Raw genomic sequence first — 17,475 nt, 5'->3', positions numbered from 1 at the left:
AGGCAGCTTGGGAGACGGAAGGAAGGAAGAAGTGAGCCTGCGCTGAGTCAGGAAGGGGCTGTGAAGAACCCTGGGGCCGAGTCCTAGACCTGCAGCGCCCCGCCCGGGCAGCGAGGTGAGAATGCATGGGCCGCAGGGAGGCTGTGGACAGGGAGCAGGGTGACCTTCTGTGAGGACTCAGGCTTCAGTCGGTAGCGAGGAGACTCCTGGGTAAGTGAGAGCCCTGGAGTGTGTTCCCAGCTCCCCATGGGCCGCCCCTGCCCAGTGCTGTCTGCCCTGCCGGCTTAGCCTGCTGCTCGGGGCCAGGGAAGGGGCACCCTGTGCTCCAGGCTCTGCTCTTGAGCAGAAGAAAAGGTCATGTGAAGGTCACCATTCACTGCCTTTCTCTGTCTTCTTTTTATTTTACATTCAAGCAAAATGAAGTTTATGATCTTTTACTTTAAATGGCACGAATAATAAGACAATCTTGCATTTATAGATTATAGATGCCTCTACATCCACCCATCTAGGCATTCTTCCACCTAACAGTGTATTCATTGAGGGCTCTCAGGAGCAGAGTTCCCCCAATTTCCTTCAGCTGAAAGAATCTGAATCATTTGAATCTTAATGGTGAGCATATGTCATTTCTATGAATACAGCAAAGTCTTTATTATTTGCATAAAAATGGAATAAATTGTTAGGGATCCAGGTCAGTGAGAGAGCGGCTGGCTCGGCCTCGGTGGGAGCCGGGCCTGGAAGGGGCCGCTGGCGTGTCACTGTCGCTGGTTCACTGGGTTTTTCCTTCTCTCCAGGTACCAGACTTGCTCCAACAATGGGCTGGTGGCCGGCTTCCAGAGCCGTTACTTCGAGTCGGTGCTGGATCGGGAGTGGCAGTTCTACTGCTGTCGCTATAGCAAGAGGTGCCCCTATTCCTGCTGGTGAGCTGGGTCCCAACACAGCCCCTCCTGACTCCTGGGCTGGGGGAGCGTGGGGTGGGGCGGTGCTCTGCTCCAGGTCTCTGCCTTCAGATAAGCCCTCACAACAGACTGCAAATGCAGCAGCTAGCATATAGGATGGATGGATGGATGGATGGATGGATGGATGGATGGATGGATGGATGGGTGAGTGAATGAGTGAACCAATCAGCCAACCAACCAATGAAAAGGCTGGAAGAACATTCACACTGGGAGGGGCCTCACAGGTCATCCACCCCATGCTCCTACAACCCTCTTTTGGTAGAAAAAGAAACGAACAGAACAATAGAGCAAGGAAGTCACCTGGCTGCTGCCTGGGGCCTCTGGAGGGGGGTGGGAGGGGCATGACCTCTGCCCCAGTGCCTCTCCTTCCATCACACCGACTTCCCATCACTCAGAGGCTGTGGACCGGACCGAGAGTCGAGCTTTCCCCGCCGATCACAGGTCCGATCTGCAAGCATCATACATAATTACAGACACCAGAAAAGAGGCTTTGTTTTCTAGATCAATCTGCAATTCCAGTCTGAGGCTTTGTTCCTTCCTCGCTCCCTGGGCTGAGGCCAATGTCCCATGCCAGCGCCACGCTGCCAGGGAGAAGGAGTATGCATGTAATTTCCCTGATAAGCGACCCTGGGTGTTGACAGCACACTTGCCCCAAGGTCTCCAGTGTGCTGTCGGCCTGGGACCAGGGGAGTCGCGGGTCAGCGTGGCAGGTGGCTCTCACCATGCTCTATCTCTCTGCGGTGATGCCTCCAAGGGCGGCCTCGTGAGCTGTGCGTGTTCTCTGAGACCAGACTGCCTCGCTCCAGGGTCCCAGGGGCACACTGTCCTGGACACAGGCAGTCCCCAAAGCTGAGCATGTTTCTGGTAAGTTCAGAGCCCATGGCCGCTGAGTCAGTGCTGGGTGATGGAGTGGCTGGATGATGGAGGGGCCGCCTCCAGCTCTCCCAGGTGCTTCCATGGGCCCACAGAGCAGGCGAGGCTGGGGTGTAGCTGGAACTGCCAATCAAAGACAGATGTCCTGCATCCGAGACAGGGATTTCCCGAGGTGGGTACAGTGGCAGGGGCGCCACCGAGCCTGGACCCCCCCTCTCCCTCCCCTCCTTCCCCTTCCTCCTCCTCTCCCCTCGTACCTAGCTCGTCTCCAGGAAGTCACTTTCCTTTCTAAGGGGCCTCAAGTCCATCACTTAAAGTGGCGGCCCCCTCTCTGGCGGAAAGAATCTGAAGAGCGCCACAGACCCTGCCTTCAGGAGAAAGGGAATGCACCGCAGCACGCTCACACTCACTCACAGAGTTTCAGGGCACGCTCGGGCCCACGCTGACACCCCGGGACTAGAGACCCTGGAGGTTGTATTGCGCCCTAAAATGTCGCAACCCCAAAGGCACCTTTGCCAGGGCAAGCCAGACGCCCAGTCTGTCTGTAAGTCAGGATGAAGGTCCTAAGGAGGAGGAGGAGGAGGAGCCTGTGACCTCAGTGGCTAGGCCTTCCGGAACCTTCTCTTCCCTGCCCTGTCCCAGGGCTAGGCTAGCAGCCGGCCTCCCACAGTGAGGCCAGCCTCCCTTTGTTACCAGGCACCAAACACAGTTCGCATGTAAACAAGTTGTCTGGAAGAGTAAGACAGAGGAGCACCCAGTCAGTGCATCCATTTCCACCTTAGGAAGACGCCCCCTTCGTGGCTCCAAACGGATCCACGGGGTTGGGCACCCTGGGCCGCCCCCGTTCTGGGAGGACAGGGGTGAAAGAGAAGTCAGCCTGGAGCAAGGCGGGGACACCCCGGGGCGGCGGGAGGGCTGGGGTGGGGCCTGCCCGCTGCCCCTGGTGGGTGCCTGGGCCTCCACGCTGAGTCCACTCCCTCAGATGGGCGTGTGCAGGCCCTGCCCACCTGCACTGGGTGTGTTGGGAGGGCACAGGACTTGATCACGTCCGCAGTGCCTAATCAGCGCCCAGAACGCAGTGTCTGCTTGGTAAGCATTGGATGGATGTTGGAGCCGGTGCTTTGGGGGAGGCGGAGGGGAGGGGGTGCAGAATAAGGTGAAGAGGCCCCGAAATGCATCATTTACTTACCAAGTCTGCCTCCCCCTCCCCTCTTAGCCCTAGTCGCACAAGCAGAGTCCCCAAGTGGTGCAGGCACATAGTAGGCACGCAGCATCTGTGAGTGAATGGATGAGTGACTTCAGCCTGCTCCCAGTTTTGTTGTGGGGATGAAATGAGAGCCCATCTGCCTGGTGCTGCCCCTGGCTAAGGGGGCACAGCGCTGGCCTGTCTGACGGCCGAGGCCCCTGGCTAAGGGGGCACAGCACTGGCCTGTCTGACGGCCGAGGCCCCTGGCTAAGGGGCACAGCACTGACCTGTCTGACGGCCGAGGCCCCTGGCTAAGGGGGCACAGCACTGGCCTGTCTGACGGCTGAGGCCCCTGGCTAAGGGGGCGCAGCACTGACCTGTCTGACGGCCGAGGCCCCTGGCTAAGGGGGCACAGCACTGACCTGTCTGACGGCCGAGGCCCCTGGCTAAGGGGCACAGCGCTGGCCTGTCTGATGGCTGAGGCCCCTGGCTAAGGGGCACAGCGCTGGCCTGTCTGACGGCCGAGGCCCCTCCCTCCCAGCTGCTGCGAGACCCTGCTCCTCACCTACTAACAGGCCTTTGAGGAGTCAGATGACCTTGCAGGAAGCAGAGCCGGTGACGAGCTGGTTATACAGAGGAATGAGGAACCGTCCACTGGACAGTGTGGTGGGGTGTCCTGACACCGCTCGCAGGTAGAGGAGGGGGCTGGGGCAGCTGCAGGGTCATGCCTGCGAGGCCTGAGGCCTCTGCCCAGACCCAGGGGAGAGCGGCCCCCTGGGCGTCGCACTGTCACTGGCTGGCCGCCGGCTCCTGGCCAGGTGGATTCACGGCGTGGATTCAGGCCAAGGCTTCGGTGATGGGGCGGGCAGGGCACTGAGGCTCATGGTGTTAGGACAGTTGTCAAGCACTGGTGTGGGGGTGAATGGAGGCGAGGGAGGGAGAAGGGGAGCTGTCACGCCCCCAGAGCGCTGTATTCTGTGGCTTCTGCTCCGTGTCCCCACCCCCACCCCCACCCCCGGCACCGCTGCCTCGAGCTTCTCCTGTTGGTTTGGATCTGAGCCTAAAAGACTCCCAGGTCTTTGGCTCCACATTCCACGACTTTCTCATGATGCCCCAGGCTTCAGCATCCCTGGGCTGGTCCCCAACCATCCTTTAGAAACCACTTGTCAGGTTCCCCCACGGGCAGCCCACCAAGCAAGATGCTAAGGACTAAGGACGGAATGAACATGGAGCTCTGTGTGCGGAAACAGCCCTGCGCTCACAGGCAACTTTTCTGAAGTTCCTGAGACCCTCGGGGCTCAGGTGACAATACTGGCCTTTGGTCTGCCATGGTCTGCCCACCCCCATCCTCACCCCCACCCAACCTTGGTCACCCTGCCCCACCGCCCAGGCAGGCCCAAAATGGTCAAGAATCAAAGGATGGGCTGGTGCCGGGGCGGGGTGGGGGGGAGGGGGCGCGGGGAGGGCGGGCAGAACTACTTAGAAAGGCATGAAAGCCCCTTTGCAGCGCGTGCCCCCCAGGACGGCTCCACCCGCTGCCTCTTTTCCTGGGTGTGCGGTGTTAGATGGACGCTACCATGGTTACCGAAGAGAATGGTGCTTTGTCGAAGGGCAGCTTGGAGGAGCAGCGGAACGGGTTGCAGCAGCACCCCGTGCACAGCGCCTGACCCACCGCCCCCCTGGGTGTCTAGACATCTCATCGGCCTCTTCAGACGGCCTGAGTCCTGGCGTTACGCGTCTTCCTAACGAACGAGGCCCCCAGGGCGTCAGTTAGGCCTTGTTTCTTCAGCACCTCGGCGTGCTGCCTGGCACACGGTAGCCCCCTCATAAATGTTGGCAGTGAGTAAGCGCGGTGGCAGTTTCCTAGGAACAGTAACCATGGTGACCCTGACACTGATGCGGTTGCTTTGTACTGAAAAGGATTTCTTTCACAAGCTCTATTTTCTTTGACCTCCCTGACGACCCTCCTGAGTGCAAACTGTTTTCCCACATTCCCAGGGTGGTAGCTGCCATGAGCCTCCGTGTGAAAGTCCCCCTTCGCCCTGTTCACTGGCTGTGATGACCTCCCAGGGAGCTGGGACGCTTTTCTCTTCCCCCTGAAAAGCTCCTCACAGCGCGGAGCCCACAGTGCTGGGAGCCGGCTGGGTGAGCCTGTGTCTGCACTGGGGGCATTCGGGGGTCAGCAACAGCTCCCCTCTGCAGATGAGCCAGCCGCCAGCTCCCACAGGAGCGCGTTCATTGGCTTGGTGGGACCGGGTGCTGTTCTCACTTCGGTGGGTGCCGTTTCTCCAGATGTGGCAGCCTTGCTGCACTCTGGCAAGAAGGCGAATTCCTGATAGATGCGGACACGCCATCACCAGCAGCCCCACCGGGTTGGACACGTGTCAATTTTACACGTAGTGTTTATGCATGAGAATTCGAATTCTTAGCCCAGCCAGTCATCTGCAAACCACAAACACATGTTGCAGCTGAGGAAGCCGCAACCTTCGGAGATCACGTGTAACCACTTCCAATCTCCATGCAGCACCAGCCACCATGTGCGCGCGCCGGACACCCTCACCCCCACCCCCACCCTCACCCCCACCCCCACCAGCACGCCAAGGTTGTCCAGGCAGAGCCCTCGGGGGCCAGGAACTCACTGTTTCACACTGAGCGTTGTTTTTTTTTTTTCTTTTTTAATATATTTTTATTGATTTCAAAGAGGAAGGGAGAGGGAGAGAGAGAGAAACAGCAATGATGAGGGAGAATCAGCTGCCTCCTGCACTCCCTACACTGAGGATTGAGCCGCAACCCTGGCATGCACTCTTGACCGGAATCGAACCTGGGACCCTTCAGTCCACAGGCCGATGCTCTAGCCACTGAGCCAAACTGGCTGGGGCTGAGCATCCATTTTCTATCCTAAAGGCTTTTTCAGATCCAAGGCCTTTCATATGGTTCATTAGATAACATGTTGTGACCCAAAAAGTAATGCCCGTCCTCAGAATCAACACAGCGGACTTCCGTTTCTCCCTCCACCTGAGATTCTCAGACTCTCGAATGCCGCTTTCTCCACGCCCAGCTCCTCTCTCCCTTGCGCTGAATCACGAGCCAGAGAGTGGATTTGCGTGGTTCCCGGATCGCTCAGCTCCCCGGCACAACAGCAAAACCAGAACATCCTTCTTCTCTCTCCACCCCAAAGCCCCGGATCAAAGCTGATGTCTAACTGCCCGTCCATCACTCAGGCTTTAACACAGACGGGCGGTGTTTGCACAGCCTTTCCCCGGGGAACCCTGGCAGGGAGGAGAGCCACCTGCCGGCACCTGGTGGCTGCTGTTTCTCCCCGCTCAGGTGCCTGCTGCGGCACTCTCCCAGAGGCTGCTGGGAAGCCTGCTGCCACGCTGGGTCCTCTGAACGAGCTGGAGGCTGTTAGTTTGGAGATGAGAGGCCCACGCTTTGAGAAAACAGGATTGGATGCTACATTTGCCAGCAGTTTGCATTGAGTGTAGATACTCATTTTTTTTGGGGGGGGGTGGGGAATGGCAACAGCACCCCTGAGCTTGAGCGGAACCAGTCGACCCTTTCATTGATCTGAGTGGCTGTCCCGTTAATTGTGCCATATTTGTTATTTACGAAGCAATTGGCTGCGTATCAGTGATGCCTCCCTCCCTACACTCAGCTCTGCAGAGCAGACATTTCAGAAATGTGGCCGGTTGTCTAGTAGGTATTGTCTAACGCGAGGCCAGGCCCTCCCAGCCTCTGAGAACAAAGCAAACCGCAGTTACAGACCAAATCCGTTGCTTCACACCAACCTTGGTCCTCTCGTATCCCCTTGACTGGATTCTAGAGGCGATCACGCATTCTACCATTCCTTAATTCACCGTGTCAGCCAGTGAATGGATACAAAATAACTACAATTCATAGACTTTGAGTCAGTTCCCAATAAAGATGATAATAACTTCTATTTATTGAGCATCTACCCCATGCTCATGTTAGCTCATTCACTTCTCACACGCAGAAATGCTGACACTGTTACGAGCATCGTATAGAATGATGCAGGATACAGAGGGAGGTGCGTGCAGAAGCTATGACTTGTTCGAGGTTCCCAACTCAGTTCAAACAGGCCCAGCTGCCTCCAAACCCTACGCTCTTTGCACAGCACTGAGCCCTCCCAATCTCGATGGGGAAATAAGACCAACCTAGAGGAAGTGGTGGGTGACAACACAGCCAGCATCTCGTGTGAAAACAGGGAGGAGAGCAGTTATATTAGCTGGAGGGGAGATGGAGGGGCGTTGTCCCCGCCAAGGTCAAAACCAGGGAGACCAAGATGGATGTGACTGATGAAAGCCACGCTGAGTCCAAACAACTGTGCTTGCTGACGGCGTGGGCGTGGGCGGTGAGCAAGGCGCTCCGTGCCAAGACTGCAATTTGGAAAAGACTCAGGGACTTTCCTCTGCCAACGTGAGCCACGATGTCTCTGGAGCTGTGCTCCCTGCGTTGGGATACAGAGCTGAGCTTCCTGAAATTTAAATCTCCAGAAGGCCGCACCAGGAAGACGTGAACACAGACGTGCTTTCTCACGCCCCGGGAGCAGGGCCTCTCCCCAGGGAAGGGCACTTCGGTGGCGGCAAATGCTGGCCATTCAGTCCCATTTGGCAGCTTCCCCCAGCTCTCTGGGGGGAAGCCAAGCTGGCTGTCCCTTTGAGGGGGCTCTCCTCTGTGTGTCACTGCATCTGGGGGTTAGTGTCTCATCGTTGCAAGGATAACTCCAACAGCTGCGATGCAGTGCCTGCAGTCTAACCGGAAGCATGCACATGCCCTGTAGCTTACCTGGGAGAGCAGGTGCGTAAGGATCACAAACGGCGTGGTTTGTGCAGAAGCTTCTCGGCGATCTGCCTCTCAGAAAGGGACATCCTCTCTGTGGCTGGGTGGAGAATGCAGGCCACCCTCAACACCTCGATTCCACAGAGCTGCCCGCCCCGCCCCCCCCATGGCCAGCCCGTGCACCCAGATGCCCCGCCCGGAGCTCTCTTATTGGTCAGCAGCACGAAGCCAGGTGCCACACAGGATGCTGGGTTTTTAGCCCAAAGCGAACGAGATGGTGCCGGCAAGTCATCGACTTCAGAATGGGACGTCTGATATACGGTGCCGACTGGGAAGTGGGGGGAACGGGGTGCCCCCGAGGCAGCCCCGCTCCGCTGCTGAGCAGGCCGAGCCTGACGCAGGCTGGGAGCTCTCGGCTCACTCTAGTTCTGTAGGAGCTGCAGGGCGGCTCCCCGGGCACCCCGTTCTGGCTTGTTAACGTGTGAGCAGCGGGGTCCGTGGGGTCGGTGATGTATGTGCTCCAGTTTCCCGCCACGGGGTCAGCGGAGGGTGTGGCCATGGCTGGCGCGGGGCCTGGGTGAGCCCACGGTGACCGTGGGCCGCGTGGCCGGGGGTCCAAATGCGCCCGTCGTCCTGAGTGCCGCGGGCAGGCGTGGGGCACACAGACGCGCTGCTGCGGAGCCTCCCTCAAGGTTCGGCCGCTCAGCCACCAAGAGCCGAGGTGGAGTTTGATGAAACCTTACACTGAGTCGCTTTCTGTTGAGAAACAGGCTCCAACCCTCCCCTTTGTTAAAACTCTCATCAGTCCTCAGCCAAACCTGTGGCACATAAGCCCGGCGTACTTATCTCAGTGAATCGCATCTCCACGCGCCCTTTGACACGAGCGTGGCCACACTCTTGGCTCTGCGATACGTCCTGTCCCACAGCTCAGCGTGCGGGCCGCACTGGTCCACATCAGGCACGACTCCGGCTGTGGCTGTGGCTCATCCCAGGGCTGTAAGGGTCGGGGCTGAGAGGCCCTGGCGGGCAGCGCAGTGGGTTAGAATGTCGTTCCCATACGCCAAGGTTGTGGGTTCAACCCCGTCAGGGCACATGCAAGAATCAACCAACTCTCCTTCTCTCTGAGGAGCTGTTCCCGTCTTGCCTGCAGACGGCAAACAGCGTTGGGAGGTGAGAAATTGTAGGAACACGTGATCACCTAGGGGTAATTTCCATCACTGTCCACACTCCTTCCCCTGCCCCTTAAGTCTCTGTAAATAGACTAAACCTGATCTCACAGGGTTTTCCTGTGTGTATTTTTTGTGAATCCTCACCCATGGATATATTTTTTTCCCATTGATTTTTAGAGAGAGAAGGGAGGGCGAGAGAGAGAGAAACATTGATGTGAGAGAGAGAGACATCAATTGGTTGCCTCCCACACACACCTCAACCAGGGCCAGGGATCAGCCTGCAACCGAGGTACATGCCCTGGACCAGAATCAAACCCGGGACCCTTCAGTCTGCAGGCTGACGCTCTATCCACTGAGCTAAACCGGCTAGGGAAATCTCACAGTTTTATAACAAAAATAAAACAAAACAACAAACGAAAAATCAAGTAAAATGAAAACCTGGCTGGGACCGAGATGGAGATGGACCAATGAGCACACAGCACAGCTTCTCCAGGTTGTTCTAGAGCCTCACCAGATAGCAGCCCTCCCACCCCCCCCAACCCCCACCCCGGGAGGCCTCCCAGACAAACTGTCCAGTTACAAAGGGCCCTGTGTATGGTCACTACCAAAAACAAAGCAATAGAGATGCTTGTTAAAGAGAGCATTGGTTAGCCCTAGCCAGTTTGAGCCGGCCTGTGGACTGAAGGGTCCCAGGTTCGATTCCTCTCAAGGGCATGTACCTCAGCTGCAGGCTCGATCCCCAGCCCTAGTTGGGTGGCATATGGGAGACACAATCAATGTGTCACTTTCACATCGATGTTCCTCTTCCTCTGTCTCTCCCATCCCCTCCACTCTGTCTAAAAAATCAATGGGAAAATATCCTCAGGTAAGGATTAATGAAAAGGAAGGAAGGAAGGAAGGAAGGAAGGGAGGGAGGGAGGGAGGGAGGGAGGGAGGGAGGGAGGGGAAGAAGGAAGAAAGGAAGGGAGGGAGGGGGGAGAGAGAGAGAGAGAGAATTGGGTAACTTTCTCCTTGGAAGCTTAAAAAGTCATCATTTTTTTAAATGCAAGCCTCTCTCTCCCACTTTATTCCAAATGTATTTAACTCTCTGACTAATCTGAAGGCAGATCAGTAAAAAATTAAAAAAAGAAAAATCCTATCCTGACTATTAGCTAAATAGGTAGTTTTGGCAATTGGATTGAGCCACAATAGAGTCTGCCTCAGCACATGAAGAAATAAATACCTAGCAATTAGCCTTTACACATTGTGTCCAAGGAGTGCTTCAGAGCTCTGGAAAAGATGTCATCATGTCCCAGGAAGTGAGGAAAACGCCTCCTACCCCACCTCTCTCCACCCGAATGTGCATTATTCACATTCGCAACAAAATCCCGTTTCGTTGGGCCAAGGTTAGCATTTGTCCAAACCTTCGGGGGTCACAAACCAATGGGGCCCAAGCGAGGCCCTGTTAGGTCCACTGACAGGTCGTTGAACGTTTCATTAGGAAGGGGAAGTCCTTGCCCTGGGGCTCTGTGGAGGCACAGAGCAGATTTCTGACTTGGCAGAGCCTTGCTCCCCGCAAGCACACATAAGCGGAAGCACATGTAACCCACACTGAGCTGGGCCTGGCATCCTGACAGAGCACAGTGATTCCCTGAGAGGAGAATCCGTGCCCAAGGACGGCGGCTCAGTGCGGGAAAGGAAGGACATGGGCCCGGGAGCGGGCTGTGGGCTCACTCCGGCTCACCCTGACTAACCATGGGTCTCGCTGCCTCTAAGCCCTGAGAGCCTCCTACCAGACCTTCAGCTTGTCAATCCATCTTTCCAAGATGTGGTGACAGTCCTTGCAATATGAAGTCTACGTAGCAGAAGAACTTTCTATCGTCAACATACAAGACCTGGTGAACCCAGACCCGATGAGCACTGACCGTGGGGGTGCAGACGAGACTTTGGGGGCCATTTCCTACTGGAAGAATATTAGGGTCCTGCGGATCCCCAGTGGCGAAGCCCTTACGGGAGCTAGATCCGAGAGTCATCCCAGGGTGGACCCAGCGAACCCAGGTCACCGAGAGGCCGGGGTTGACTTAATCTTGGAGGAGGAAGGAGAAGACACAGAACTGCTGGCATCAGCCCCTCCCACGCACCACCTCCCACACACACTTGTCTTCCTCCCACCGACGGACCTGTCAGGGAGCTGTCACGCTCCCACAGACCAGGAAGCAGAGGTGAAGTGACCTCCCAAAGCCGTGCATCGGCTCAGCGGCTACTCCGTGCACCAGAGCAGCCGTGGCCACGGCAACCGCCACCCGGAGCTTCCCTTCCCTTCATTCTTTCAAGCACCTTTTCACTGTGACTCACAGTAAAAGATACAGATAAACTGCCACACCACACATACATCATAAACACACACGCACACGTTTAAACTACCACACAACACATACATCATAAACACACACGCACACGTTTAAACTACCACACCATACATACATCATAAAACACACACATGCACACGTTTAAACTACCACACAACACATACATCATAAAACACACACATGCACACGTTTAAACTACCACACAACACATACATCATAAAACACACACACATACATTTAAACTACTACACAACACATACATCATAAAACACACACATGCACACATTTAAACTACCATACAACACATACATCATAAAACACACACATGCATATGTTTAAACTACCACACAACACATACATCATAAAACACACACACACACACACGTTTAAACTACCACACCATACATACATCATAAACACACACACGCACACGTTTAAACTACCACACAACACATACATCATAAAACACACACATGCACACATTTAAACTACCACACAACACATACATCATAACATACATACATGTGAAACAAAGTTTTTACACATATACCCAAGAACTTACCCTTCGTGTGTGCAATGAATTCACTGATGTTTCCTATTCTATTTCTCCTTTTGTAAAGGAAATTTGGCAATAACCAGTTACATTGATTTCATGATCCCTAATGAGTCACTATCCGGTTTGAAAACATGGTTCTGGTTGACTTGAATGGGATGAACTAATATTGATATTAATATTTCTGTAAGGCCTGGGGCGGTATCGACATCTTTCTCAGCGTCTGTCATGGCAGGAAGAAGGAGGGTGAGAGTGGAGGTGGTTCCTCCTTGCTCACAGCCTGGGCCGGTTTGCTCAGCCACCCATCCACCTCCGGCTGGGCTCCAGGGCAAAGGCCTCCCTTCGCACAGCCTGCCCCATCGCCCCGCAGTAAGACGAGTCTTACTTCCCCTCTCACCTCCCGCTCCTCCCGCACAGGATGACGACAGAGTACCCCGGCCACTACGGCGAGGACATGGACATGGTGTCCTACAGCTACGATTACTACATGCGCGGAGCGACCACCACCTTCTCCGCCGTGGAAAGGTGAGCTTCCCCCGGGCCAGGGGTTCGAGGGGCAGCACGAGCCCCGTGCCAGGGCCCTGGCTGCAGGACGTCCGCGCTGGGGCTCTCAGTGTTGTGGTCTCCCACTTGGTCCGGGTCCAGGAGAGACTGGCTGGACGATGGGAGGCGCTGGGCACTGACCTATTCTCACAAATGCGTTTTGAGCAGAGCCGCTCACCCGGCCACAAGGGGTCCAGCCTGCTCCGGGGCGGGACGTCCTCTCCTTAGTAGCCCATGATGCTCTAAGCTCTTCCCTTCACTCCATTTCAAAAAGCACTTCTCCTTGCCAAATGTCAGCAGGAGAGGGCAGCCATGGTTGAAGGGATACCCGCTGCCAGGCTGGGCCCTCTTAGCGCCCGTTCTCCACAGGACCCCTTGGGGCTGTGGGGAGACAGAGGGGAGGGGCTGGAGAGAAGCACACCAACCTAGCAGCCGTATTTAGAAATGAAAGAGGGAAGTTTTAATAACCCAAAGTCACTAACTTTTTCATCCTCTTTCTCTCAGTCAGTTCTTCAGTCCCACCTAAACACATCAAGGCAACACAAAAGCAGAAAATAAGAATTCTCCTCCCTACTAATGTGGAGAGAGGGGTGTGTGGGTAAATGCAGGTATTAAGAGGTAGATGTGACCTACTGGTAGGCAGGTGAGAATCAGTTCGCCCCGCAAATGAGCTCCTGAAACGTTACCAATGCACGCTTTGCAAAGAGATCAGAACTTATGTCAACTCAGTAAATTGTGGACGGTGACGGATTTGGGTGTGCCTTACCTTGGTGTATATCTATGTTTGTAAATGAAATGACATCCCACCTAACTGAAGTTCATTTATTTAATAAGGTCCACAGTGTAAAACACAAATGTTAATTAGCTCTAAAGAGGGAGGCTTCCTGAACAAAGACGTTCATGTTACTCATAAGAGAACCCTCAGTTCTCAATCGGGATCATTTTTATTTTAGATACATTTTAACTAGTTAAGTTACCTATTTTCTAGAACCAGCAAATTAAAAAATGAACAGGGAAGATAGTACTTAGAACAAAAGTTGCTTCAGCAGGGAGGAGAAACAGCTAAATGATGTCACACCTCACACACACACACAGGCACGCACACGCACACGCACGCACAGGCACAGGCACACACACGCATGCACATGCACACACTCTCGAATGCGCTCGCCTAAGAGAAGGAAAGATCTCAGAACTCAAAGACCCCAGAAGCTGGTGACGTTCAACCGGCTGTGTAGCCTCAAAAGGCAACTGGGTAACAGGAGAGCTGGGTGCTCAATGTTTTTAATGACGTCTCCACGTCCACAAGAGGATTAGTTCTGCATCCCTGGGTAAGAATTCGGGAGAATCACAGTGAAGGAGGAGTACCATCTAACATTGCTACAACAGAAATGGATTGGGCAACTGAAATGCCCACTTCCTCCACTCCGCGCTGGTCAAGGCTGAGCAAGGCTCTGAGCTCTCACACCCAAGCCCGCCCTCTAAGCAAACAGGGGATCGATTCCTGCTGGCCAGAAGGGCAGCCTCTGCCTTTCCCTTTCTGGGGTTAGAGTGGGTTCTTCGCCGTCACTCCCGGCAGTCGTGTTTCCCGAAGGAGCGTGCAACAGGGTCAGAACTCAGTCAAAGAAAGAACAAACGAGCAGGTGGATCACCCATTAGGAGACGATTCTTTAAGGTGAAATGCGGGCAGTGTTACTACATGCTGTGCTCCAAGCTGTTAGGGATGGAGCAGTGGGAGCTGACCAGGCCTCCACATAGCCAGCCCCCTAGTCAGTCCTCCAGGAGCCACCGGGGCTGGGTGAGGAAGTGCCCAGGACTCCTGACCTCACAGGCCGCGCCCCCTCTCCAGTCTTCTGGAGACTTCCAGACCTGTCCTCTGAGGGAGCAGGGAGGTCCCTTCGGTCCTAACTGCTCCGTGGGGCTCACGGCTTCCCCTCACAGGGGCCCTTCCCACGGAGTCCTTTCTCACCGCCGTCCTCTCTCTCTCCACAGGGACCGCCAGTGGAAGTTCATAATGTGCCGCATGACCGACTATGACTGTGAATTCGCAAATGTTTAGATTTGCCACGAACCAGATCGGGCTGAAGGGGAGAGGCCGGAGGCCCGAGGGTGTCCACCTGTGTTAACTCCAGTTGGATCCCAGGAGGTTCCTGCCACTCTTCCTCCCCCCTGAGCTGGTCAGCGGCTGCGATGCCAGCTTGCTAAGCCTTTCTGACAACTATCACACTTATAACCACACCCACAATGAAGCCACGTTTCTCACTCTCAACATGCGACTGTTTTATAGGACTGACGATGGCTTTCCTGAAGGCCACATGTATGGTATGCATGCTCACAGCCGGAGCACCTACTGTGTGCACGCACAACCCGAGCACCTACTGTGTGCATGCTCATGGCCTGACCACCTACTGTGTGCATGCTCATGGCCTGAGTACCTACTGTGTGCACGCACAACCCGAGCACCTGCTGTGTGTGTGCTCACAGCCTGAGCACCTACAGTGTGCGTGCACAGCCTGAGCAGGAGCCTGGTCCCTGGAGCCCCCGGGCTGAGAGTCCCTGGGAGCTGAGCGCAGGGCAGGCGGAGGAAGGTGGCAGGGAGGGGTCTCTGCAGGTGGGAAGCCAGGTCCTCTGGGAAGACAGACCTCCCCTTGAGGGACACGCTCACCTGGAAGTTCAGGGCATCACTCTGTGCTCAGGGTGAGAGGACTGGGAAGGGAATTGGGAACAGGAGGGTTGGGTTGGAGCTGAAAGACAGGACTGGAGATTTCCTGGAGTGGAAGGAGGCTGTCAGCACACCCAGAAGTGCCAGGAGCCTGGGAATCAGTCTTTCGTCAGACAAAAAGGGGAAGAAGAGGAAGGCCCGAGGCTGGACTCCGGTTAGGATGGGGGGGTGGGGGGCAGGGGGGCGTGGAGAGGGCGCAGGTTGCTTTGGGAAATGGGACCGGCTTTGAGTCGCTGGCACCTGGAGGCACGGCCAGGACTCCTGGGAGGCTCCTGACCAGCTCACCGGACTGGCCCCGATTTTCTGGATGGGAGAGGCTGCCCTGAGGGCCCAGTCCCCTCCAGTGTTGGTTTAGGGGTGTCCTTGGCAGAGGCGGCACCATCTCCCCCTCCCGTGATGTGTCTGTCCCCAGCCTTTGTACTCTCTTCATGATAAAAGGAATAAAAATACGAGTGTTCCTTTGCAATGGGAAGGGCCAGCGTTTGCTCCCCCTCCCTCTCCAGCTACCCAGCCATCCTTTCAGAGAGTACAGCTCTGCGTCGGGGACTGTGCCGCGCACTGGGCGGGCATGGGGAGACCACGAGGTCAGTGACAGCAGTGGCTGGGGCCTGTCTGGAAACGTGCTGAGCGCGTCCATCGACGATGGGACACAGGGTGGAACCGCAGTTCTCTGCCTCTGCCTCTGCCTCTGCCTCGAGCCTGTCTTGTCCTCAGCCCCCTCAGCCCCTCCCCTCAGTGTGCCACAGGCAGCCCTGGCCAGCAAGTTAGTCGTTTGGAGTGCTGTCCCACACAGCAACAGGTGGCGGGTTCAGTCCCTGGTCAGGGTGGGTCCAGGAGGCAGCCAATCAATGTTTCTCTCTCCCTTTCTCTCTTTCCCTTTCTCTTTCTCTCTCTCTCTCTCTCTCTCTCTCTCTCTCTCTCTCTCTCTCTCTTTATCTCTCTCTCTCAAAAAAAAAAAAAAAAAAAAGCCCCCAGTGAGGATTTTAAAAAAGACTGTATCACATGCGTTTTTAACCACAGAAGCCCCTCTTTCCTTTAGACACAGTTTGCCTTTTGTTTTCAGATCTGAGCTGCCCTGTGGACCAGGAGAGCAGGCAGCCAGGCGGAGCCAGGAGAGCAGGTGAGGCCAGCCCGCGAGCTAGGCACCCACCAAACAGCCAAGAAGGTGGGTCTGGCCCGGGGGCTGCCTGGCCGGGAGGTCCCGGCATGGGAAGGGGAAGGCAGGACTAGGATGGCCTCCTCGGCCTTAACTCGAGGTCCTTTCTCAGCCGACGGTGCTGCTGTGTGGTCTCCACCCCATTGTTCCCCCGCCCCGCCACCCACCACCACAGTCTTACTTGACAACAAGCCTCGCCGTGTTATTTCTCACAAGGGGAGCCATTAATATTTGAGTGATTGCAGCCCTGGGTCGGGGACTGCGCTGGGTGTGGGGCGAGCTCAGATGGAAGGGGACAGCAAGGCAGCTGGCTGACCTGCAGCTGTGATGTGAAGGGGGGCGTGGGGGTGGGGGGAGCTGGGACCAGCAGCCCCGGAGCCCGCCCGCAGCCCAGCTCCAGAGGGAACAGTAGAGCGACCCAGTCAGAGCCTGTGCCAAGCAGAGCGAATGGGGAGGTTTCCACTCGGAGAACGTTCCTGTGCACGTGGACCCAGGACAGCGGCAGTGCAGACAGGATGCGCTTGGTTCACACCCGAGGAACTCGGGCTTTCTGTCGTATGTCACTCAGACGGGGAGAGCTAAGTCGGCCCAGGGCGCCGGCCCAGGCCGTCGGACCGCACACTCCCTCCCTGTGCTTCCATCGCTCCAATCCTTCCGCCAACGCGCTCCCGCCTGGGACTAGCCACCTCCGCATTTTCCGGGACCTTGGCCTCGGTTGTCGTTGGTTCCTAGCTGCCCTAGGACCCTGTGAGCGCTGCCATCCACCTAATTACTTACACGGGGCTTTGCTGAGGTGTCTTCCAGAGGACGCACCGGGGAGAGTCGAGAGCCTGGGCCCACCCCTGCTCTGACCGAGGGCGGCTGTGTCACCGGCCAGATCCCCGGCCACTGTCTCCTCACCTGCCTGGGAGGGACAGGAATCCGCTTCCCAACAACTCCCACGGTGGCCGCCACATGGAATGGGAAGAAGAGACGTGAGTCCCCCCTCCCGGGGCTCACAGTCTCACAGGGAGACGTGAGAAGGTAGACAATGAAGACGAGGGCCCTGCAGAAGCCCAGGCGATGCTCGGCCCTGAGGGACAATAGGACTCCCCCCACCCCTGCCCTCACCCCAACACCAGGGCCCGGGAAGTCCCTTCTCCATCCGGGCTCTTCAACACATATCGTCT

At 56.1% G+C, this 17,475-nt stretch overlaps 1 protein-coding gene across 1 annotated transcript in view; it reads left to right on the top strand.

Moving 5' to 3' along the window:
• DPT (dermatopontin) overlaps positions 1-15,614 on the top strand; it is a 101,009-nt gene extending 85,395 nt beyond the window's left edge. Inside the window, exons 2-4 of the mRNA XM_080648425.1 lie at positions 792-917; positions 12,303-12,410; positions 14,421-15,614. Coding sequence (XP_080504551.1) covers positions 792-917; positions 12,303-12,410; positions 14,421-14,487 — 301 coding nt within the window. The 3' untranslated portion in view covers positions 14,488-15,614. The remainder of the gene's footprint in view (positions 1-791; positions 918-12,302; positions 12,411-14,420) is intronic.
• Positions 15,615-17,475: the final 1,861 nt, after the last annotated feature.

This window comes from Plecotus auritus, assembly GCF_963455305.1.
Source record: "Plecotus auritus genome assembly, chromosome: 12".
Classification (NCBI taxonomy): Eukaryota; Metazoa; Chordata; class Mammalia; order Chiroptera; family Vespertilionidae; genus Plecotus; species Plecotus auritus.
Note: the sequence above shows the minus strand (reverse complement) of the source record. Positions and strands in the feature narration are given on the sequence as shown.